The 26,198-nt window shown below is 38.3% G+C and overlaps 1 protein-coding gene across 2 annotated transcripts; it reads left to right on the forward strand.

Annotated features, from left to right (window-relative positions):
* Positions 1 to 375: 375 nt before the first annotated feature.
* On the forward strand, positions 376 to 26,106 carry LOC112056768 (long-chain fatty acid transport protein 4). 2 transcript variants are annotated; one of them, XM_052891112.1, is made up of 12 exons: positions 376 to 478; positions 7,942 to 8,095; positions 8,497 to 8,737; positions 9,335 to 9,554; positions 9,917 to 10,118; positions 10,597 to 10,730; positions 11,655 to 11,713; positions 15,865 to 16,008; positions 20,153 to 20,226; positions 21,116 to 21,337; positions 21,771 to 21,924; positions 23,032 to 26,106. In XM_052891112.1, the coding sequence occupies exons 2-12, from the start codon at positions 7,967 to 7,969 to the stop codon at positions 23,181 to 23,183; spliced, it is 1,731 nt and encodes a 576-aa protein (XP_052747072.1). In that variant the 5' UTR covers positions 376 to 478; positions 7,942 to 7,966; the 3' UTR covers positions 23,184 to 26,106. The 2 variants fall into 2 exon arrangements, with proteins under 2 accessions (XP_052747072.1, XP_023953014.1); XM_024097246.2 differs by lacking the exon at positions 376 to 478 and adding an exon at positions 1,370 to 1,715.
* Positions 26,107 to 26,198: the final 92 nt, after the last annotated feature.

Here is a 26,198-nt window from a genome sequence, read left to right on the forward strand (position 1 = left end):
AATGTCGGTGTTGCGAAAATATCTCGTTTAATGAAAGTTTTACTTGAAAGTGTTTATACCTATTGAAGTTTAATATATATTTTTGTATGGGTGAGACATTAGTTTATGGTGGAAAATACGCATGGATGCCAGCGCGCAATGTCGGACTCTTATCGACTAAAGCCCACGAAGTTGATACAGACTGCCTGGCGGCGGAGACACGACCGCTAATTTAGCCAACATCGCCCGCAGTGAACTCTGGTACGGTTATAGATATGGTTTAGGGAGGTTGCTCTAAGTCAGGCAGGATTGGCGTAGGAACTCGCCGCCCATGAGTTGGCTTAGTGCATCGCAGCCGATAAAGACTGATAGTGAAGGAAGTAATCTGAACTCTGAACGGCTATAGAGTAGGTAGATTTAGGGAGGATGTCCTAAGTCGGGCAGGATTGGCGAGTTAGCCAACATCGCATGCAGTAGCGAACCCGCACCAGGGCCCAAGGTATGTCATTTCACACATTAGAGACGCCAAGCAACTTACTGACCCTAAGCTGGGTCATGGAATAGGATTAGAGACATATGATGACGGATAATATATAGCCTATAGCCTTCCTCGATAAATATGCTATCTAACACTGAAAGAATTTTTCAAATTGGACCAGTAGTTCTTGAGATTAGCGCGTTCAAGCAAACAGACTCTTCAGCTTTATAAAATTAGTACAGATTATTATTTATTGGTTTATTTTTCTCAAGAGGCAGAAGTGCTAATAATATCTAACTACTTATTCACGACCTTAAGAAAAGATGTGTATATTTTATCAGACCAAAGGCATCCGCACAATTAAGATCTACCTATGAATCTCTAACTTAAACCTGTATGTCCTACGTACGAGTACATGTAATTATAAACATGCGAACCGTTAAGGATAATGTTTGTTGTTTTTATTATCGACCAAAGCAGGATATTGAGATGTGGCCTCTACATTACACAATTCCTTAATCAGTGATCTTTTCAGTATTTCAGTAAGTAATCCTTAGTCAAATTAAACTAATGGTTATAAAAAATATAGTTAATAAACATGGAAAAGGATTTATTTCTGAGTTTTGTTTTATCTATTGCCTTGTATTCAAACTATTTTAATCTAAAAAGAAACCTTTGTCATTTCAAAAAATAGAACCGCCATAAATATAGAAATGAAACTAGAATTTTGATGCCATCAAATTACGATAATTTTGATTCGTTCAGCCGGTTTATTTTGATAACCTTTTACAGTTTGTATGAGTTAGGTAACCGTTTTTTGTGTACAGTTGTACAGTGAGCGGTCCCTTCGGGGATCAGCTGTTCGCGCATGCACCGTGTACATCTGGCGTCGAGGGGGGCTTCGCGATTGACGTACCGTGTCGCGGCGCCGGGCGGCTGGCGCGTCCTTTGCGCATTGACTGGAAGGCGACCGCTGGAGCCGCACGTATCGAAGTCCGCGTTTGCGTGTTTATCAGTGCATTGTTTAGTTGACTGTGCGTAGTTGCTCGATAGCGGAGCGCCCCACTGGGCTGATCGCCAGCATGGACGCGCTCTTGGCAGCGCTCGTCGCTCTCATGGCATTAGCCGCCGCGATGGCCGCCGTGCTGAGCACGCTCTCTAAGGCGGCGATATTCGCGATCCTCGCGATAGCGCCCTGCGTGTACCGTTACAGGAAATGGATTTATGTGATCGTGAAAACCCTGCCGCGGGACACCAAGTGAGTTTTCATTTATATACTAGTCTATTTTAATAGCGACCTACGTGTGTTGTTTGTATAGCATTAACTATTTCTACGCACCTTCGTAGGTGAGAGTGAAGTGATGTTACAAAACAAGATGCGTAGACTTTTAACATTTTATATGAATTAATTGGGATATTTACACAATTTTGTTTTGTTTTATTATGTAACTAGCGGACACCCGCGATTTCGTCCGCCCATAGACCTCTTTAATCCAGCCCTTACAGTATAGCTGTAAAAATGGAGTAACTTCTCCCGTTATCCCAACATATCCCTTCACTGCTCTGCTCCTATTGATCGTGGCGTAATGAAAAGTATACTATTACCTGCCCAAGAGTATGAAGAATAATTGTACCAAGTTACGTTAAAATCCGTCGAGTACTTTTTGTTTCTATAACGAACATACAGACAGACAAAAATTTTACTAATTGCATTTTTGGCATCAGTATCGACCACTAATCACCCCCTGGTAGTCATTTTGGAAATATATTTCATGTACAGAATTGACCTCTTTACAGATTTATTATAAGTATAGATAGATTAACATATAGTTTTAAATGTTCCTGATGATTCATACGAAATATCTAATCCTTTAAATTTATAATAATAGGACTATTTTAAAATTTTCAAGGATACCGTCAACAGTATCTGCATTTATTATCATGAAATAGTTTAATACTGAAAGTTGATTCATACACCGGAATAGCTACTAGCAGTAACCGTATGACCTGACCTGATAATAGTTCCGTATTAAACGCGGTACCAATACATACAAAATTCCAATCAATTCATGAATTCAGATTCCCTCTTTATAAGGCCCATCCCCGGCCTAGGCCTACCCTAACCACCCGGCAATTTACTTATACCTATCTAAAAAAAATTGATAATTCTACTTTAATAATGAAATCATTACCTAATCAACAAAAGTTTGCTACGTTTTGTAACATTTTTAATTCATCTTTAATTTGTCCACAACTAAGATCGTTGACCATACAGCCTGAGTTTTACGATATTTTTGAAGACTTATGATTGGTTTGTTTGTTAAGCTTTTTGGTTACAGAAAATAATAATACAAAAAAATAAAGCTTCAAATGTTACTTTGCCGCTTTTCTACAGCGGCGAACATTTTGCCCTAGAAGATTGATAATAAAAATGTATTTTTCTTCAAGAAACATACTTTTATTAAGACAATTATATGACCAGATCTCTATTTATACATCATAATATCATCTCCATATACTTTTATACGGGGTCTTTATACCTGGGTTCCCTGGACCGTCGTTGTATGGGCATTCTCCTTTGTTAGCCTAAGTCTACTTTAGATATATTCAAAAAGAATACTTACTTTATTACTAGTACGGCCTTATATAAGCTACCAATCAACCATGTATGTAAGTTGCGATGACTCTCCAAACTTTAGGATATAAACAAATAAAAAAAGAAAAATGGATGTAATATTTATAAGTATACTAGCGGACTCGTAAATATTTTTTATCACCTCAACATTCAACACTAACTTTAATGACTTTCCACATGCATCTGTGAAGATATAAAAGCCACCATAAAAAATAAAATCAATCGATACTTATACGAGTAATTATGTAAATTGTAAAGAACTTCTTCAGTCGCGTGCTAGAGACACCTGATGGGTCCTACACTCCTACCTACCTACTTAACGATCGATGAAGGTCGTCTCGATCGATGGATGTCCAGTAATTTTAATGTCTGTTGGTAGGTATCCTAGACTACTCTTTATCCTATTATATAACCTCTTGATATACAAAGATGGAATTTGGGAGGGTGGTGGTTTATAGTTAGTAGATGTCCGTTAAGAATGGATTTTGCAACAGGGCCGGATTAATTATTAAGGGTGGACGAAATAGCGGGCGTCCGTTAGTTGTGTTACTAAGCGTGTATGTTTAAAACATATAAAATTGATGAATTATAACACTATCTATCTATCTAAAACTCGGAATTATTATACAAAACTGGTAGAGTGCCTGCGATAGCGAGGCCTCATTTTTGATGTAATATTCCTAAAATGGAGAACTATATTGTTCACTTGAACAATAGTTGAAATATACTTGGGCTCGCTACTGGTCACTTAGGGAGATTCTGAAAAACAAATACGCTCCAATGCCTACCAAATGCATCCTCCCTATACTAACTTATGGATGTCAAACCTGGGGTATGTGACAAAAAGCCACCAACGACAGCTGAAGGTATGCCAACATGGGATGGAAAAGAACATGTTGCATATAAAAGCTAAAAGACAAGTGGAGTGTAAAGAAAATCCGAAAAGCCACTGGTGGTGGTGGTGGGCCGGGATGGGCATTCCCCTTTGGAATGAAAATAGACCCTGTATTTTCTGAAAAACCATGGTTCCCGTGGAATTTGTGAAAGGCTGAATTCTTTGCGGATGAAGACTTGGGCGTAGATCGCATTTCTGTGGGAATATCTGAATAAAAGTACCTTATGTTTATCTGCCAGCGAAGGCCCCTGTCAAAATCGGTCCACCGTTTCGGAGATTAGGAATCCTTTTTTCTAGTTCTAGACGTTTTTAAAAAGGTAAAAAGGCTGAAGTAGCGCTAGACGGGACATGTGCTCAAATCGTGAAAAGAAAAATGGTCCAAAAAGAGGTCAATGGTACCCCAGAGTTGGGAAAAGGAGGCAAGGACTACCACACAAAAGATGGAGGACGACCTGCCGAAAGGATGGCGAGGAAAGATTAGAGACCGAGTAGAATTGCAGTGTCTGGAGAAGGCCTATGTCGAAGGACAAACTGACTTCTGGTGTATAAATTAAGTAATAGTATTAAGTATAACATAATAATATTTATTCAGCAGTCAGAGAATAAAGGCTATTTTTATTTTATTTTTATTTATTTTATAACGCCGCTACTACTGAAGCGATTTGGTTCAAAGGGCCCATACCGGCCCATACAACGTCAGCTCAGGGAACCCAGGTATATACCCCCGTATAAAAGTATATGGATATGATAATATGATGTATAATAAATAAGGATATGATGTATAAATAATAATAAATTGGCTTAATAAAAGTATGTTGAAGAAAAATACATTTTTTATCACTCTTCTAGGGCGAAGTAACATTTGAAGCTGTATTAATTTTTTTTGTATTATTTTTTTCTGCCAACCTTACCAACAAGCTTAACAAACAAGAAAATAATCAATAAAAAACAAACATAAGTCTTGAAAAAATATCGTAAAATTTACACTGTATTTAAAGATGAATGAAAGAGAAAGAAGATGAAATCGTAAAACTTTGTAGTAAATATTTTTTGATAAAGTAATGATTTCATTATTAAAGTAGATTTATCAAGATATTTTAGATATAAGTAAATTGTTGGGTGGTTAAGGTAGACCTGGGCCGGGATGAGCATTCCCCTTTTAATGAAAATAGACCCTGTATTTTCATCCCGGAAAAATCCATGGTTCCCGTGGAATTTGTGAAAGGCTGAATTCTTTGCGGATGAAGACTTGGGCGTAGATTGCATTTCTGTGGAAATATCTGAATAAAAGTACCTTATGTTTATCTGCCAGCGAAGGCCCCGTCAAAATCGGTCCACCGTTTCGGAGATTAGGATTTTTTTTGTAGTTCTAGGTACTGTTTTATAATCGGCTCTATGAAAACCGTTACTGGCATGCGCATTTACTGAAAAGCTGTTTATTTAAAATTAGGGACGGACATTTAAATTAAAAATAATTAAACATCATAATATTAATTATTTATTATAAGTAAGTACGTACGGATATACGTGCTCACTTATTATAATAATAATTAATTACAATTTTTGCCTACCTTTAAAATACTTACGTAATATATTTAACGACACGCACGTGTTACGTATTACGGGTATACTATTTCGAATTAATAAACAACCTTTGGAACTTGAAATTATATTCAGATTTGCGTAAAATCTCGAAAAAATATTTCGTCAAAAAACAAAATCCTAGAACCTGATCATTTCCGATTGCACCTCTTACCAAATAGGTACTATAGATACATCTAATCTGTCCTACAAAGTTAATATCTCTCGTCGGTTAGATACCTATATAGATATTGTCACAGGCATATTTGCTAGGCTTTGCAATGTTTATTTAATTATAGGATTACGTTCGCAACGACGCCGCACCGGTAGACCCGAACTATCGCCGCAATGCTGCTTTCAATGCATTACCTATTTACTAGCGAATGTTTACCATGAAAATTTTCATCGCTCTTGCCAAACGATTTTACCTTAGTGCCGTGGAGTCGTTCCGCCATTGGCCTTCCCTTTCAGTTTTCCATAGTGAATAAGGCTTCATCACATAATAGCCATATGACGGCCTTCGTGGCGCAGTGGAATGCGCCGTGGATTTACAAGACGGAGGTTCTGGGTTCGACCCCCGGCTGGCCCGATTGAGGTTTTCTTAATTGGTCCAGGTCTGGCTGGCTGGGGTTTTGGCCGTGGCTAGTTACCACCCTACCGACAAAATCATACCGTCAAGCGATTTAGCGTTCCGGTTCGATGTGTAGAGACCGAAAGGGGTGTGGATTGTCATCCTCCTCCTAGCAAGTTAGCACGCTTCCATCTTAGATTGCCTCATCACTTACCATCAGGTGAGATAGCAGTCAAGGGCTAACTTGTCAGGAATAAAAAAAAAATTGCCCCAAAACTAAAGATTCCCGAGAACCGATTTTATTAATGAAACAGCATCGTTGGTCCAGCGGTAGCTTATGTGGTCTTGGGTTCGAATCCTGGGTCGGACTATGATATAAAAAAGAAGTTGGTGGTGTTTCACCAAAGTGCCTCAAAAGCACCCAAAGCTGTTGGTCCCGATCATTACCATCCGATAGCGGACATAACATTATCTTCCTAAGCCCGCCAAAACAAGAGCAACGTGGTGGGTCTAAGCTCCATATCCCCTCTCTTAAATGGATAGAGGCCTGGCCCTGTAGTGGAACCGTTAAAATAGCCTGATAATGATAATGATGATACCTACCCATTCTTCTTTTATCAGCAGAACCTGCCTTCCGAACCGGTGATAGTCTTTACAAATAATCAAATATATCGTTCCAATAATAAACCAAGCCTACTTGAAAAAAAAAACATAGATACAGTAGAACCTCCTCCTTTTTGGAAGTCGGTTAATAAATGAATTTTTATTATATTGGCCTATTGCAATGTCAAGGTTGTTAGCAATATGCTCATGATTATCTATATTGTGCCTACTTACTAGCTGCATATTATGAAAGGTAACCAACCGGGCATGTGCGCTTCTTCCCTCGTAAATATTTAATGCATTTCGTATTGTAGGTATACCTATTTCTCGCCAAGTGATTCCATCCGTGGGAAAGTACACACAAAGTTGACCTATATTTCTGTATTTATACGTTGTATCTTGACATTGACAACGTATAAAATTGATTGCATCGATAGATACGCTAACATTCAATGGTAGGTATGGTTGCCACCATGAGTAGTTACACATGCGTTCATGAATTTATAAATAGCGCTTTATTTTTAAATCCATAGGCGTTTGTACGTGGCGGTTACTGACTAGGTGTCTGTGGAATGAACTTACAACAAAGCTTCGATTTGTAAATTGTTTTGCTTGTACGTCTCGGTATTTAAGTATCCAAGGATAAACCACAACTCTGATCTAGTCTCTACTCAATAAATACTTTATTGTGAAATTTTTCTTAACAAAATAGAATAGAATAGAATCTCTTTATTTGTCCACACACAAGTAATGAAATAAAAATAAACAAACAGAACATACAATACATACATCTGGTCGTGGACAAAAAAGGTATCCACCTCAGCACGATATAGTTATAGTTACTAATGTTTGCGTATGGAACTGAAATGCATATAAAGTACCGCGGCTAACGAACTGCAGGTTGCCGGCTATTCTCTAGTCTAATAGACGACATACCTTATATTAATAATGCTGAACATAGGCCTTTTGCATGGACTTCCAAACAACACGGTGCATTGCTGTTGTCCATAAAAAGGAAATGTCCATAAATGACGCTGGGCATACGGGTGGGTCACAGTCAATCTACAAAGTGCACCACGAGCGCTGTTGACAGATCAGGTACTAGCCACCTCCTTTCACCCTAAACTACCTAGGTATATAGATATTATAATTACATCCTGTAAGTATACCTGGGGCTGATCAGATATATTTCATGTCAGATTTCTGTGGCGGTATGCAAACGGCATGATTCGCTCCAAACGCTGGGGCCGACAGAATGCTACGGTGGCAGACCTGTTCACGAAGCGAGCGCTGAGGTACCCTGACGCACCCTGCTTTATCATGGTCGGTGATAAGACTTGGACCTTCCAAGAGGTATGTGCTTTTTTACTATTAAATCATATAAGTAGAACTAAGTAGAGTAGAAATACGAATGACAGCGTGTTAGGAACTCGTGGTCTGAAGTATCTATCTAAACCATGACCTATCTGCTTTAGAATGATATCTGAAAACGAAACTAATCTGTTTCTGCTCTTGGATCTCTCTAAGCACTTACATTATACGATACCATTGACCATCTCTCTCGTATCTTCAGGCATTTCAAAAACATAATGAATGTTTCCACTCAAGCCTAATTATATGTATAACTAACTACCTATTAATACTTAAGTACTTAATCCAATTTCACCTGAGGCGAAATTTGAAGGAAACCATGTTTAATGACTTCGAAGTAACTTCGTACAGAATTACCAGTATTAAGATCCTTTTTCTTGCAGGTTGCTGACTTCTCTAACCAAATAGCGAGGGTGATGCAAGAACAAGTGGGCTTGAAGCGCGGTGACGTGGTGTGCGTATTCATGCCCAACTGCGCCGAGTACATCGGTACGTGGCTGGGGATGGCCAAGCTTGGTGCTGTGTCAGCGCTCATCAACAGCAACCTTCGTCACAAGCCGCTCTTGCATTGCATACAAGTGGCGAAAGCTAAGGCGATCGTTTATTCTGACTCACTAGCTGATGGTAAGTATTTTGAAGTTCTTTAGCTAAGTTGCTCATGATAAGTTTGGGTACTAAATGTGAAATCTTGCACCACCGAAAGATCGATTAATCAATGACTAATCTATAAGTCACAATGTCTGCAATCCAAAAATCTAGGTAATTTATTTTACTTACCTCCTTCAGATGATTCCATGAAATCTGAACAGTCAGGATCGACTGCTTTAAGATGCGACTACTTAGTGAACACACGAACCGCTCGAGCAGTTGGAACTGCTTCGGGCGGTTGATCAATGGCAGTTTCAAGCTGTTTTCTCTAACTGCAAGAGCGGTCCATGAATATTGTTCACTGACTAACTGCTCGAGCTGTCCTTTTATGGACAACCTCAGATATCTCCTTTCTAGGAACACTAGACATATCATACAAAATCGGGAGAATTTTCCATATGTTTGCGGATTTTGCCATGCATACACATAGACTAGTTTTATGGTTCAGGCTCAGATTATTATTTCGATCTTTATTCTGAGGGTGCAAAGAATATACCTAAATAGGTCCGCATTTAAAAATGCTACAGTATCTGTGTGTTATCATATCCTGACGCCATAATGTTCTTTGTCCAGCCGTGGCAGAGTTAAAGGACCAGCTACCTCCAGAGCTGAAACACTTCCAGCTGTACGGCAACAGTGCGACCGGCGCCATCGACTTGCGCGCCGAGATGTACAAGCAGCCGCCGGAGTACCCCGTCGTGACAGACAAGCCCCAGTACAAAGACACGCTGCTGTACATCTACACATCAGGCACCACTGGAATGCCTAAAGCTGCCGTACTGCCCAATTCAAAGTAAGTGCTGTCACCGCTTTCATCATTATCAGCCTATTTTAATGGCCAAGCCTCCCTCTATAAAGGAAAGGTGATATCACCACTTTTGTAAATCTTTGTGTGAATTTACTAGAAAACAAGTTTTTAGGTTGTCATGGTAATGATCCATGTTGATCGTAAGATCCAATGGCACTAGTTTACCTTCATATAATTTACGTAATATAGTTTACCAGAGGTGTCTTTATCTATAGTGCGGGGGGTAAAGTCTGCCAATCCGCGTTGGGTCAGCGTATAGTGGACTATTGGCTTAACCCCTCTCATTCTGAGAGGAGACTCGTGTTCAAGCTGCATATGGGTTGTTGATGATGATAATTCCTCAACAGATACTTGCTGATAGTGGTGGCGACGGTCCACATGCTGGGCCTGCGCTCGACCGACGTGCTGTACAACCCGCTGCCGCTGTACCACACGGCGGGCGGGCTGGTGGGCACGGGCGCCGCGCTGGTCGACGGCATACCCTCCGTGCTGCGGTCCAAGTTCTCCGTCACCAACTACTGGACCGACTGCATCAAATACAACTGTACGGTAAGACTCGCTTTTGTGACCTTCCAAATTGGGTACTTTACTAAATCCTCTCATAGAGCTTAAAAGAGCTTTCACAATCAGAAAGTCGTTTCACTTTTTATGGAATGGTCGTTGTATTTTCTCTGGAACCGTGGCTTCAGCCGAGTAGATATTGATTCTATGAAAATTTTGGAAAAAAGGTATCCTACGTTCTAATCTAGACTAGGTACCTACTCGTATATCTATTTGTGTGCTAATATCCGTATCCAGATGAATAAAACTATCTCAAAAACTAATGGGCCGATTTGAAAAATCCTTTTTCCAATAGAAAGCAACATTATCAGGGAGTGGCATAGGCTATATTTTATCCCTGTATTCCCACGGAATCGAAACTGCGCGGGTGAAACCGCGAGGTACGATGACGAGGCGTCGACGCTGCAATGCAACGCAACGGACTAATGGCGCACCGCTCTAAGTAGGTTGACGTTTGGTCCTGCAGGTAGCACAATACATCGGCGAGATGTGCCGCTACCTGGTGTCGGTGGCGCCGCGCCCCACCGACTCACAGCACCGCGTGCGCATCCTCGTCGGCAACGGCATGCGCCCGCACATCTGGCAACAGATTGTTGACAGGTAAGACTTTAGGGCTCTTAAACACGAGCGGCACGTTGCCAACGGCAGGGGCAACTGCTACCGTCGCCAACTGTAACCCGGCTTCAGACATTGCACGAGTGGCGTGGCAAGTAAGCAGAGACGTGCCCACGTTACTCGTCCAGCCGCAGTTATTGCCGCTCGTCCTGGCTACCGCTCGCAATTTGACAGCGCTTGTGCGTGTCAAAGGACTAGTACGACGTCGCGATTATGTGCGAGTAAAGTTATTAATTTCAACTTTAGTTATACTTCATTATTTTGGAGTATTTATGAAAATTATCTTTAGTATTATAGTATAACTACCATCGTAGTATTGGTAGGTTGGTTGGTTGTTTTCATAGAGAAGTTAAAGACCTTGGCGTTTTCGCCACTAATGCGAGACGTTCTTGGCTGATTCGATTCACACATGCTCAGTTTATCAGACGCATTTGGATGCTGCCTACGTTAACCGATAGCCCCACTGTAAGAATAAAGTTAGCGTGTTTAGCGTTTAGTCTAGCATCATAATATTTGATTAAACGCTCACTATCACTTAATGACTAATGTTGTTTAATGTAACGGACAATAGGCTGGTGCGGCCAAGTGCGCGATGGTCATGTTACGATTGCTTCAGTTAATTTGCTGGCCTATTCACTATTTTGGTCTTTATTATTATAATTTGACAACATGTCATCTACTAGTAAGCATCGGATGACATTTGTTACTTGTAATAGAATCTCAATTTTTATAACAAGTAATAAATAACCAGCTGGTCGTTGCGCCTAGTGCGCGAGGTGCCTTAGTTGTTTGTTAGTTAATATTAGATTAATATGGTAGTTAACTCATAAGTGATATGTACGTCTATTGTATCCTACGTTATCACTGTTGTTTGTTCTTTTTTAATAACTGTTATTATCCTTTGTTTAGGTTTAAAGTGCCGCAAATAAATGAAATATACGGCGCGACGGAGGGAAACGCAAACATAAGTATGTATCAACCTAGTAGGTACATACCTACCTGCCTGTTTAAGTATGCACTTGCCTACATCGTAACTCATAATAGTTATTGCTTGCATAGTTTATCGCGAGTGCGATATACAGGAAGAAATTTTTTCAAGTACGGATATTTTTATATTTTGTACATAAACAAAATTTAATGAACACGTATTTTTTCTTTTTTTTTTTAAATCAACAATAACAAAGTTATCGTTAGCTAAAGTTTAAACATTTAAACAGAATTTGAGGGTCACCCTATCGCTGTACTAAGTAATAGCACAGTAATAGGCAACTACAAAATCAGCTGGTAGGTACTAGGTTAGCGAGCGCCCGCGCCGAGGGCCGTTGACCTTTCTACGTTTATTTTTGTACCTATTATTTTTTATAATAATTAAAGGTCGTCACTTTTGAGTTGAGTATCGATTTTCCCTTCATACTTTATTGGGCTTAGGACCATCAATAATGCGTAGTAATAATAAAAATTATAAACTTTCGATTGGAATAATGAAATACAAATGATGATTATTATTACGCAAACTTTTGCATTAAAGGATGATTCGACTTAAATGCGCAAGCGACGGCAGATTGTCTGTCACTGGTCGCCCATCGGCAATTCGGCAGGCGTCCTCAGGGATTTTTCGATCCCCTCACCCCTGCCACCCCCGTCAGCCGAAGCCGAAGCGATATGACTACTGCCGGTATTTCTTTGTCGGCGTCTTACAAAGTGCCGCCAGCAGTTGCGCAGTTTGTTTGGGAATGTGTCCATTATTTTGTTATTTCTGAGACATAAATTGAAAAAAAAAATTACATAAAATGTATCGAACTGTTTGTAGATTTATGTTCTATTAATGATACAGAACCACGAAAAAAAATGTCCGCACTAAAGTCCGAATCACCCTGTATATCACTGTGTATTTTTAAATTCAAATAAAACGTTGTATCATAGTAAAATTAAATATGTTTTATAATGTAAAAGATAAGAATCGCACGATTTCGTGTTAACGTTAACATTGTAGGAGCATTAAGTATTAACAGTAGAAAATTAATCAAGTCCAGAAATAGAAGCGATTTCTGAAGAAGGTAGGTGCGTAAGTGGTACACCCTCAAAAATGAGAAAAAAGGATATAGATAGAATTGTAAATAATATATTAAATACATAAAGTACCTTTATAGGTAATTAATTATTGCTCTGGTACGCCTAAAACTATATTAATTACCTACCTAAAAACGTGAATTACATTACACTGAAGCCCAAGACACAGTAGATATATTAAGCCCAAGAGCTGCTAAGAGTTAATTATTAAGTATAGGTAATGACTTGAAATAGAGATGTGAAAATAATAAAATATCGACACCTCCCTTATATAGGTACTTTTAGTGCATACACTCGTAGGTATTATGCACCTAGTGTACCTAATAGTAGATAATTCGATGAAATCGATGAAAAATAATTTGAGGTAGGTAGTAATTACTTACAGCTTACATAGTAGTAGGTACCTAATTACTAACTTATTAGTGTAGTTTATAAACAACTTACATAGTAGTAGGTACCTAATTACTAACTTATTAGTGTAGTTTATAAACAACTTACATAGTAGTAGGTACCTAATTACTAACTTATTAGTGTAGTTTATAAACAACTTACATAGTAGTAGGTACCTAATTACTAACTTATTAGTGTAGTTTATAAACAACTTACATAGTAGTAGGTACCTAATTACTAACTTATTAGTGTAGTTTATAAACAACTTACATAGTAGTAGGTACCTAATTACTAACTTATTAGTGTAGTTTATAAACAACTTACATAGTAGTAGGTACCTAATTACTAACTTATTAGTGTAGTTTATAAACAACTTACATAGTAGTAGGTACCTAATTACTAACTTATTAGTGTAGTTTATAAACAACTTACATAGTAGTAGGTACCTAATTACTAACTTATTAGTGTAGTTTATAAACAACTTACATAGTAGTAGGTACCTAATTACTAACTTATTAGTGTAGTTTATAAACAACTTACATAGTAGTAGGTACCTAATTACTAACTTATTAGTGTAGTTTATAAACAACTTACATAGTAGTAGGTACCTAATTACTAACTTATTAGTGTAGTTTATAAACAACTTACATAGTAGTAGGTAAACTTACAACTTACATAGTAGTAGGTACCTAATTACTAACTTATTAGTGTAGTTTATAAACAACTTACATAGTAGTAGGTACCTAATTACTAACTTATTAGTGTAGTTTATAAACAACTTACATAGTAGTAGGTACCTAATTACTAACTTATTAGTGTAGTTTATAAACAACTTACATAGTAGTAGTTACCTAATTACTAACTTATTAGTGTAGTTTATAAACAACTTACATAGTAGTAGGTACCTAATTACTAACTTATTAGTGTAGTTTATAAACAACTTACATAGTAGTAGGTAAACTTACAACTTACATAGTAGTAGGTACCTAATTACTAACTTATTAGTGTAGTTTATAAACAACTTACATAGTAGTAGGTACCTAATTACTAACTTATTAGTGTAGTTTATAAACAACTTACATAGTAGTAGGTACCTAATTACTAACTTATTAGTGTAGTTTATAAACAACTTACATAGTAGTAGGTACCTAATTACTAACTTATTAGTGTAGTTTATAAACAACTTACATAGTAGTAGGTACCTAATTACTAACTTATTAGTGTAGTTTATAAACAACTTACATAGTAGTAGGTACCTAATTACTAACTTATTAGTGTAGTTTATAAACAACTTACATAGTAGTAGGTAAACTTACAACTTACATAGTAGTAGGTACCTAATTACTAACTTATTAGTGTAGTTTATAAACAATCTATCCATTCGTTTTATGACATTGTTTGGATGCTGTCAGAACATATCGAAATGTCAACGACCTTAAGATTGTTGGCAATTAATACTTAGCACTTTATTCATAGATCCAAACTCTAGGCACCTATCTATGTTAGCTGCTAGACAATAATATATCTACTCGTACTTTGTATGAATTATAATTAGGAACACCTACATGAATAGGCACTTCCGAGACTAGATTCAAATTTTTGTTATGCATTATAATTTCATGTAGGTACTTACCTACCTAGATTCTAGCTCTAGATTATGATTCTTCGTCTAATGGATCGGTATTGATCGATATCCATGGGGCGGTATCATAAAACAAATAGGGAGGTAATGTTCACGGCAAGAGAGTGACGCATGATCGAACTTATTGATCATTATGTAAATAGGTACTTACCTATCTAGGTAAAAGTATTGTACCGGGATTTTGAGGCGATGTTTTTTAGTTTTAAATACTTTTTTTAGTAAACGTACTTTTATAATATTCAATTTAAGGTATTTCATACATTTATATACAAGGCATAGTGCCACTATTTGAGTGAGGGTATCTATCTCTGCTGGCTGGGTTGCGGTAGTTTATGAAATGTTCCCGTGGCTCAGTCATCAGGCGGCGAGTCGGAACACCGTGGGGTTTTAGTCGGTTGAAGTCCGACATAACCTTCTTGCCTCCCCGTGGCGAGAAGGTATCCATGAGGATTTCCCCACGTTAAAAAAAAAAAAAAAAAAAAAAAGGGTATCTATCTCTGTTGTCGTGCTTTTAGTAGGTATTAAAAATGGCGATCGCAGTGATGTTAGTTCAAGTTTTGGCCACCAAGTCAGAAAAGTTTGTGGCATTACCTGACCCGGCAAAAAAACTTGTGCCATATAAATTTTTTTTCATAAATAAGAAAATGCAGTCAAATAGCGATTACAAATGGGGATGGAGTTTAAAATATTTACGATTTTTCACATACCTACCGATATGTATGCAAAAAAGGTTACTTTGTCAGATGGACTGACGTAATAAGATTTGTCTTTGGTTGCTAATCTGCCATTATTATTATTCGAATTGGACTTCTTAAAAAAAACCTGTATACAAGCGAGTGATTATGTAAGGATTCCCTTTTCGTACGTAACTACCGTCGTTTGAAATCGGGGCCCTAAATTTCCAGCCGTTTTGAAGGAGTTTGAACTCTGACCACAAGCACTGCCAAGTGATTTTATATATTAGATAGGCATCATGATAGAGAATTGTCCATTAATTATTGGCATTTGTGAATGCAGTAAACGTGGACAACACGGTGGGAGCAGTGGGCTTTCTTCCCAAGCTGGTGCCCACCTGCCTCCACCCCATCGCGCTGGTGCGAGCCGATGACAGCGGCGAACTGGTGCGCGGGCCCGACGGGCTCTGTATACGGTGCAAGCCCAGTAAGTATCATAACAAATTTTATTTTAATAACAAGTAAGCCTTTGACTGCGTTCTCCGATGCAGTTTAACATGCAAGCGAGCTTCCTGTACGTACATTTGGAAGATGTACCTACCACTGACTTTCTACGGGACATCGTATCGGAAACGCTTGGCAGTACATGTTTTTTTTAAATAATATTCGCCATATCTTTTTAATATGGCCAATATTTCTGCTTCCCTCCAATTAGTCGGAAAAAATACGAAGAGTGATTAGTTTAAGGAAAGGTATATTATGAGTGTGTGTGTGTAGTTTAGACCACTACAGTAAAACTTCTTTAGCTCTCCCTCTCAACGTCCGTTCGGCTCTTCTAATTACACTTTTTGTAACGTCGCCCAGCTTACTTGTGGAGTCAAGCGTGCGTAAAGAAATTATTACTTCAAAATGTGACGATTTTTTGTGGGCCCATCCAATGAATTCGCCACGGGCCCCACAACACGGGCCTCTGATATGGTATACTCGTAGTTACGCCCCTGTTTACTCCGCAAACAGTTCAAATCTAAGTTGTTATCTACTAAAAATTGGATACAATTCAACAAGGCTCATCGTATCTGTTTGAGGTCGTTGAGTTGAATAATTAATTAAAATAGGAACAATTTATTGCGCCGCACATCGGACAAAGTGCCACCGACTCTGGTTTTGTAACAGGCGACATTAATTTATACTGTTCCAGTTGTTTTGCATAGAATTAAACTGGGGTCACGTACGTGACACATCGAATACTAAACTTTTCTAAACTGTAGGTACCTACTGGTTTCTATGTATCATCATTCGTCGTACCGATAACCTTGGCGCTAAAGCTATTTGGGTATACCTTTGGTATTGTAAGAAATCCAGGAAATCACCTCGCTAATAAGTGATACCTTGATAACACTCCTAAGGTAGGGTAAACCTGTCAGTACAGTGGCGTGCAATTCATAGATGCATAAAAGCAATGCATACCCTGAGGATTTCGACGGCCTACGTGGCGCAGTGGTATGCGCGGTGGATTTACAAAACGGAGGTCCTGGGTTCGATCCCCGGCTGGGCCGATTGAGGTTTTCTTAATTGGTCCAGGTCTGGTAGGAGGCTTCGGCCGTGGCTAGTTACCACCCTACCGACAAAGACGTACCGCCAAGCGATTTAGCGTTCCGGTACGAGTGTGGATTTTCATCCTCCTCCTTACAAGTTAGCCCGCTTCCATCTTAGACTGCATCATCACTTACCATCAGGTGAGATTGTAGTCAAGGGCTAAATAGTAAATACTACCCGACGCCCCGCGGTTTCACCTGCGTAGTTCCTGTTCCCGTAAGGATACGGGGATAAAATATAGCCTATGACACCAATAACGTGGCTTTCTAATGGTAAAATAAAATTCAAAATAGATCCAAAGATTGCCTACCCCATAGAACACCACTTACCATCAGGTGAGATTGTAGTCAAGGACTAACAAGTAAAGAATAAAAAAAAAAAACTTTACCTCTTTGATATATTAATATAAATATAGATTAATCTGTTGTTAATTTAATCGCTGTATCCTAAATTCATAAAGTATTCAAAATTAGGACGCGCGGCACGGCGGCGATTGTATATTATTTCCTGCCTTTAAAAATAAGTACCTACTTATAACGTCATACCAGCTCGTTTTGGGAGTTGAGGTACAGTAAAACTGTGGTTGAGGCATAAGATAGGCATATAAATATGTACCTATATAAATCACACCCGTCTGAATTAGATTTTCTGGATTTGAGCACAAACTAGGTATTACCAAATGCAACACTTCGTCACTTGTCTAGTCTACTCGTAAAATCATATACTTAAGTAGGTACTTCAATTGTAATCACTGTATGACTGAGAGACGTTTTGCAAACAGACAGACAAAAAATATTTTTTGCTTGTCTGTCTATTTTCTCTTTCGTCTTTTTGTTGACCGGACATCAAGCTGAAACTACTGAATAAATTCAAATGAAACTTGGCACGATTTTGAACACCATAATACGAAAATTATTGTAAGATATTTTTTTTCGTGAAAATAAAATCAGAAGGGGGTGAAATAGAGGAATTTCGATTTACGAATCGAATTACATCGATTTTCACGCGGACGAAGTCGCGGTCGTCCGCTAGTTAAATGTTAAAAACTTACTTGTATTAGGTAAACTATTGTGAAAATCGGGTAAAGGTGACGTTGGACAGGGGTCGATATTTGGCGCTATCACCCTGTATCTATCTACCTACTTATTAGGTTTGTGTTGAAATTGCGCATTAGTATTATAGTAATAAATAAGTAGGTATATCTAGATATACCTACTAGGTACATAAATCTGAATGCAGTACAGCCATAAGTACTCGTGCCTACCCACATCATTTTTCAGTGTATATATTTACTAAATATTAATTGAGCCGTGATAGCCCAGTGGATATGACCTCTACCTCCGATTCCGGAGGGTGTGGGTTCGAATCCAGTCCGGGGCATGCACCTCCAACTTTTCAGTTGTGTGCATTTTGAGAAATTAAATATCACGTGTCTCAATCGGTGAAGGAAAACATCGTGAGGAAACCTGCATACCAGAGAATTATCTTAATTCTCTGCGTGTGTGAAGTCTGCCAATCCGCATTGGGCCAGCGTGGTGGACTATTGGCCTAACCCTCTCATTCTGAGAGGAGACTCGAGCTCAGCAGCGATCCGAATGGGTTGATGACGTAAATATTAATTATGCCACTAATTAATTTGGTTGAATTAACTTCAAGCACATTTCGTTAGCATGTTGCTAATCTGTAGGTATATCTACGTGATAAAATAGACGCGCCTTGTTTTATCAATTAAGTAGGCAGTATGCAAACCTGCGCAGAGATATGCGTCATTAGCGCTTTACTAAGGCTCTATACAAATGCCACAATGTATCTCTATCTATGTGCTTCCGTATATCTTGTTTCTATTTACCAACGCATCTTCTTGTAGAATATCCGTATTAGAAACGACCTTCACCCATCTGTTTAATGGATGAAAAGTGTTTTTATATCAAACTAGCGGACCCGGTCAAGCTTCGTTTTGACATAAGTGCACTTATTCTCTATCCCTACTCTACCCTTCTATACCTCTACCCCTACCCTACCCCTACCCTACTCCTAACCTACCCCTACCGCTTGACTATTAAACGTTTGTATGGGAAATAGAAAAGGGCAGTTTTTAGGGTTTTCCCGGAAATTATTTGATTTTTTCTCACCTTTTAAACCTTCCCTATACCTCCACGAACATTTCAAGACCAAGATAAGATAAATCCGTTAAGCCGTTCTCGAGTTTTAGCGAGACTAACGAACAGCAATTCATTTTTATATATATAGATTAAGTGCGTTGGTAAATATATTGCGAGTAGGGTGCCTTAAATTCCGACTAAACTGTTTACTAACCTACTCAACTAAATTTTTGGTGTAAGTAGCAGCTAAATTTTACGCTACTCGACTAAACTGCTAAAGTAGTACTGCTAAAATAGTCCGAACAAAGCCTAAAGGCTTGTTCGGACTATTTATTAGAAGGTTTATGTTAAGTTTGCACAAAGTCGGTCGAGCGGTTCTTCATTTATCACATTTTTGTAACAAATTAATTCAGGTTTAGGGTAACGTAGAGGTAGGGTAGCGTAGGGATAGGGAAGAAGTGCACATACGAGTAAGTCAAAGCGAAGCTTGACCGGGTCCGCTAGTCTATCTATAGATAATATCAACTCGTACCAGTAAAGGTAGGTAAGAGTCCTCGAAGAATCGAGCGATCGATTTAGCTTTAATAAAATTGGTTGTAGGCTATTTACAGCCAGTTTCTTCATGTAAAGCTAAAGTAACAGTAAAAGTAATAAGTAGTAAAGAAGACTTTATTTTTCCGTGATTAGACCCTCACTTGTGTTTTACTTACGATGAAGAAACTGGCCGTTATACCGTTACTTAGTAGTCTATTAATAGCCTAACTTTACTTAACTTAAACTACTTGGACCTTCCTTATTACATAGTTAATACCCATGCAAAGACGGCGCAACTTGCTAGTGCCTAAGTAATAATTAAATTCAAAAGCTTAGTCGTTTGAATGTAGATTTGGTGTAGACACCGTTAAGGCAGTTAATCGGTCATTTGTATTCCAGACGAGCCCGGCATGTTCATCGGACTCATCGCACAGGGCAACGCGTCCAGGGAGTACTACGGATATGTTGACAAGGTTTGTTAGCAGACTACAAAACTATAGCTTGGCAAGTTCGTTGATGACACTCCCATGATATGCGGACGACGGGGGGAAGAATTGCGCGGGTGTGAAGTCGAGCGGGCGGGTCATTGCTACCCCCCTGCCGGCCCGCGCGGACCATCGGAAGTGTTACGAACGAATTTTCCAAGTTATACTTAGTCAGTTATTATATTATAATATATACGCGTGCGCGACTTTATTTAATCATAGTTTGGCCAGGACTTTTTGTAGTAAGTAGCTACTTATATGCTGGCTACTGGCCTATTCACAAATTTTGTCTTTATTAACAATCTGTTAAAATAAACATGAAATCAACTGAGAAATTTAATCTACCATTGGTTGTCAAAAGTCAAATTTGACTACTTATTTGTAAAAACTACCACCGATTCGAAAGGCAGCTTCTGCTAAGCCGGCTGCTTGCCGGCAATAATCACAATAGTTGCTATTTTAAAAAATCGTCCATTATTTATTGTATAATTCATTCAAATTTCGTTTACTTTTACTTCCTATGATAAGAAGTCAATGGTCTCAAATCATCGTTATCATTAAGGAATTCATCAATTTTGTAGTAACCATGACTTCGACTTAGTAATTTAGTTATTTATTTAATTAATTAATTCGAACAGACAAGTCCAGTAAATTATAATTTACGATCTATTATAGTATATATAGTATGTAATTATGTATATATATCTACTTCATGTAGTGCTCGGGTGCAATAATACCTATATAACTTGCGCGGCGCCCCTGAGATCGCGGCGCCCAGGTGTACTATACCCGGGTGCACTGCCCTGCACTAATAGGCCAAGACGCCTCTGTAAGTAGGTATAACATCCTAACTAACATTCATCTAAACGTTTGTCAGAGCGACAGCAACAAGAAGCTAGTCCGCGACGTGTTTCGCGCGGGCGACGCTGCGTTCGTGAGCGGCGACATTCTAGTCGCAGACGAGTTCGGCTACCTGTACTTCCGCGATCGCACCGGCGACACGTACAAGTGGAAGGGCGAGAATGTCGCCACCGCTGAGGTGGAGGACGCCATCCGAGCCGCGCTCAGCCAGCCCGCTGTCGTCGTGTACGGCGTCTCCGTAAGTGTTTTAATTGGTTTTCTTTCTTTTACGAAATTTTCACTTATAATAGGAAGGATGATAGTTTTAAATTGTACTGAAATGTAATAAATATCTATCTATGTAATAAATAGGTATCTGCGACCATCAGTTTCGGAATCACAGGGTTTTAAATACCTAGGTATAGTCAATTTTGCAGCGGTACGGTGCCACGGATCGCTGAAATAACGCTCTCCGAGGCATGAAAAATATACACGAAAGAATGGCGTCGTCGCTGAGTGTCATTGTCATCTTCCGTATCCTCAGGTCAGCCCGGAGTTGGCAAGCTTCTGGTGTTACCCATGCTTCCCATTCCATTTTTTTTTAGTCTAGTAGCGTAAAAAATGGGAATTTATTAATGAACTATTTAAGACCATTTAAAAAAAGGGTCAACTAGCCTATTGTCTGTCTCCAGGTGCCGCAGACGGAAGGCCGCGTAGGCATGGCGGCGGTGACGGTGCCAGCAGATAAGCTCGACCTGAAGGCGCTCGCCCGCGCGCTCGACCACTCGCTGCCGTCGTACGCGCGCCCGCTGTTTCTGCGCCTCATGTCGGACATCGAGATCACAAGTCAGTATACACGCCGACCTGTGACGATAATACAGACTACTTCAAACAATTTCTGGATTCACCACTCAAAAATCGTTCGTACTCGACTAAAATACTAAAGTAATCCGAACTAGGAACGAACAGCAACCACATGAAGAGAAATAGACAAAATATCTTCCAATGGCGGCTGAGTTGTCCCAGTCCCATTTCTTTCGTCCCAACGCAATGGAAGATAGCGATATTTCCGGTTCCGCCATTAGTTGGAGTTTGTATTCTCTTCAAGAGATTATCTCTATCATGTTAGCGCCACTGTAGGCCTGACATGCAACCAACAACATATCTGATGAAGAGAAATAGACAAATCTCAACCAAAAGTGGCAAAACCTGAAATACCGCTATCTCTTTCATTGCGTTGGGACGAAAGAGATGGGACTGAGACAATTCCGCTGCCATTGGTCGATATTTGTCTATTTCATTTCACGAGATATATACCTACCGTTAGTAGCATGCTAGGTCAGCTGTTTGGCCCGCATGGATTACTAGAACTTTCACGTATCGAAGTCGTAGCAGATTGTCAGATACCAGTTCAGGTAGTTCAATAACCGCTGCTGCATAAATTCAACCTTAACAAGTGTGACGTGTTACCAATTATATTATACATCCCATTGGCCTCTCATTAAAGTGTTTTCCAGATAGCATGGGTACGGTGACAGTTAGTTTCACTCTTGAATGTTTGCCGCGGTTCACGATTATTAGTATTAGGAACGTCATACAGGCAACCGTCACCGTATCCAAGCTATCTGAAAAACACTTTAGTTGAAAAAATCATAGCAAAGTCCCTAAACTATCTCAATCAAAAAACAAAAATATATCCAGATACTGTAACAATGTATAAAAATTATACATGTATTAGAAATCAGAAGTGGTTAAAATAAACAACAAGAGATTACATTAATTAGCACCTTATAATCATCAAAAACAATTAATTAATTAACAAAATAAGAATCTACGACCGGCATTTTTATTACCACAGATCAGACCAACCATAACATTTTATGCTCCTCTATTAACTATGGTTGGCTCTGCGTTCCTAGCACAAATATATCTAACACATGTTTTTCCTTACAGGTACATTCAAATTAAAGAAACGACAATACCAGAAGGAGGGCTTCGATCCTGACGTCATCAAGGAGCCTCTGTACTTCAGATCGGGAGACGACTTCACGCCGCTCACTACACAGCTTTTCACCGATATTTGCAATGGTCGCATTAAGCTATAGACTATTTCCACAGTACAATACAATTATCATCATTAATTATCTTTATTTGTCGAGAAGAAAGTGATAGTAATAAATATCCGGATGTATTGTAATTAAGCTTCTCCATGATGTTATTTAGCGCTCTGTAACGTTGGAGGAAGTTAGGAGAAGAATAAAAGACCAAAGAGATGCATACCTAAGAATATTCAAATCATTGTACGTATTTGCGATGGGCCGTTAGTGTGTTTGAGGTCATATATAATTTAGAAGAAATTGTCGTCAGTATTTTTTGTTTTGATCTGAATATTACAAGTTAGGTTGTACGTATTACAGTGTGGGCTGATGTAAGAACACAAAGTGGTCTGAATCAGGAATTCAGTCCCGAACTTTTTCTGGTGCGCCTTAGTTTTAATAACCTATGGCCAATGTTAAAGTCGATGTATAACCTCGGCCATACTTGTATGTAACAGAACAAATATTATAAATGCGTATTGGAATATATTGCATGGTATGGAATGGTATGGAATGCAGTCTGAGTTCTGATAAAATCCAATGGGGGGGTGATAGCTTGTCCAGTACTTGGTATTCTGCCCTAGCTATGAAATTATGACTTCAGTATAATAACTATATCATCTTAAGGGCTGTGGCGAATTTATTGGATTGTCATCCAATGAATTGGTGATGATTTTGACGTGACGATTTTTTTCTCGTGTGTCCCACAGTAAAATCGTGACGTTGTAATTTTGGGTCGTCGGCCAGTGGCAAAAGGCCCCAACACCCTATGGTTTCGCTACTGTAAAAAGTAAAAAAAATAAGTTTCACACCAAAAGAATATTAAATTAAAGTTTACAAATATCTCAAATCACCTACATTTCAATTGCACGTGATATTAATGGGGAAATAAGATTTTATAAATATTTGTTATGAGTTAGTCGGTCTGAGACCCTGATTTAAAAAGGTAATGTTTTCTAGATCAAGTATATTCAACCATCATATTAAATTAATCCACTGATAACTTAGTGTCCTGAAATGTTTTAGAAATTCTGCTCTCCAAAATGTGCATAAAGTAAACCTAAAGGAGTAGGTTTTAAGGAATATGGCAATACAAACACTCGAACACGTACCAAACGCCTCTCAAAAAGTGGGGGTAACAGAGAAAAATTAGTTATGTAAGTAGTGGGGTTTTCAAGGTATATCTTTAATAATATGTGAAGGCTTAGTTCTAATTTAAATAAATTCTTCTGTATATTGTGATTTGTTTAAAATACCTATACTGATTCGTAATATCACAAGTCAATTTAGTAGATCATATTACTGTTAGGCCTTTTTTGAATTCCCATTAACATGCTACGCTTAGTAAAAATTGTAGGTACAAAATGTATTAAAGTAATTATTTAAAATATTGTGTTTTTAGAAATTACCGTAGGAGTCTGGTAAATTTATCTCAGGAAAATCGTTCTGTGTTGATGTTGTCGACATAAATTATACATACAATATAGGTTATGTAGGTATAGCATGTAAAAAATACCCTGTCCGATCCTAAGGGACCAATATAACTCGAACCGTAACGAATGTGATGTGAAAAATGTGAGAATTTTGTTCCTCAATTTCCAATTCACGTTCCGTTCCTCAAAAAAACTGGAAAATTGGACAATAGTGACAAAATTTATTTATATCTACGAAGCACATCTTGCATTCTCACCGGACCGATTAGACCTTCAAACTGTGGCGCACTGTAAAAGGCCTGAGGCGGGCTCGTGACGTCGCTTCTTGTGATGCCATAAACTTTTCTCCGTTTTGGAGCATTAAGAACCTAAGGATTTAATTTATAGAGCTAATTCACGATGCCTATGCCCTTAACGATCGGTCAGCGTATTTTTTACTTACTGCCTCGAATCGTGAATGACAAACATGTGCATGTTTATGTACCTACAGCCTGCAATAACCTTGGCAGAAAAGTCTTCATGGGTAATTCTTATATACAGAATGGTAGTTGTGTATTTTGTTTGCGAATGTTGTCTACACCAAGTCTTCGTTTTTATTATACACCAGATTTAAATTGAGGAGGTTGCGCAAAAACAACCAATTATGAAAATTTCATTATTAATTGAACTTAATCGACCAACTTTGAGAGGCACTTTGTAGGACGAGTTCCTTGCGTGCCCCACAGAGTTATTATGTTAACAAGTCCACTTACCATCAGGTGTGCCATCCATTCATCCGTTGGTCTGATTTATTCAATTACAATTGTTGGATTGTAACATTATAATTCCGTTAATTTGAAATCATGAATATGTTGTAAAACCAAATTATATTGTTCCGCTAAATCATAGCAACCTTTTTTCTATCTTTTGCGCAACATCTTATAGCTATGGTGAGATTAGGTAGTTGTAAATCGAGTTTGCTATTTAATAGATATTCAATTCAATAAATATAATAAAGGTCTTAAAGATCATTTGACAAAATAATGCTTTAAATGAAATAAACGAACAAACTCCTTCACAATCAGGAAATATGATGATGTGTAAACCCCTTAATTTTTAAAATTATCGATATACATAATTATATGTATTTTATTGCATACATCGGTTTCAATTTGGCATTCCATCGTAATAAATCTTTTGTCGATACAGCTTTTCATCTAACTAAACTATTCTACCACTAAACAAGTATATTATGTCTTAAAAAATACATTTCCTGGCTTGGAGCTGAATCTTTTTTAAGTGTTACGTTTTCTCCTTTTTGTAGATTACATTCCGCATTCTAGTCTTTTTAGTTAATTTTTGACGTTCCTAGACTCATAGGCGAAATATTTGTTAGACATTTTTTTTTGTTGAATACATTAAAAACTATTTCGTGCCTTGGTACAAGGACCGCAATGGAACTGGGCTCAATTGCTCTTAAATTTAATTATTGTAAGTTGTAAATAAATACTTACAAAACATTACAAAGTGTTTTTCTTTAAAACCTTATTTCCTCGATGTTGAAAAAATATGATTAGATTTAAGAAGCCTTCACTAATGCTGGATCAAGGGT

The sequence above is a fragment of the Bicyclus anynana genome, chromosome 3 (genome assembly GCF_947172395.1).
Source record: "Bicyclus anynana chromosome 3, ilBicAnyn1.1, whole genome shotgun sequence".
NCBI classification, from domain to species: domain Eukaryota; kingdom Metazoa; phylum Arthropoda; class Insecta; order Lepidoptera; family Nymphalidae; genus Bicyclus; species Bicyclus anynana.

Coding starts and splice junctions, on each gene's coding strand:
- LOC112056768 (XM_024097246.2), top strand. CDS start 1,540: ATGGACGCGCTCTTGGCAGCGCTCGTCGCTCTCATGGCATTAGCCGCC. Junction 9,555..9,916: donor GCCGTACTGCCCAATTCAAA/GTAAGTGCTGTC, acceptor ATTCCTCAACAG/ATACTTGCTGATAGTGGTGG. Junction 10,731..11,654: donor TGGCAACAGATTGTTGACAG/GTAAGACTTTAG, acceptor TCCTTTGTTTAG/GTTTAAAGTGCCGCAAATAA.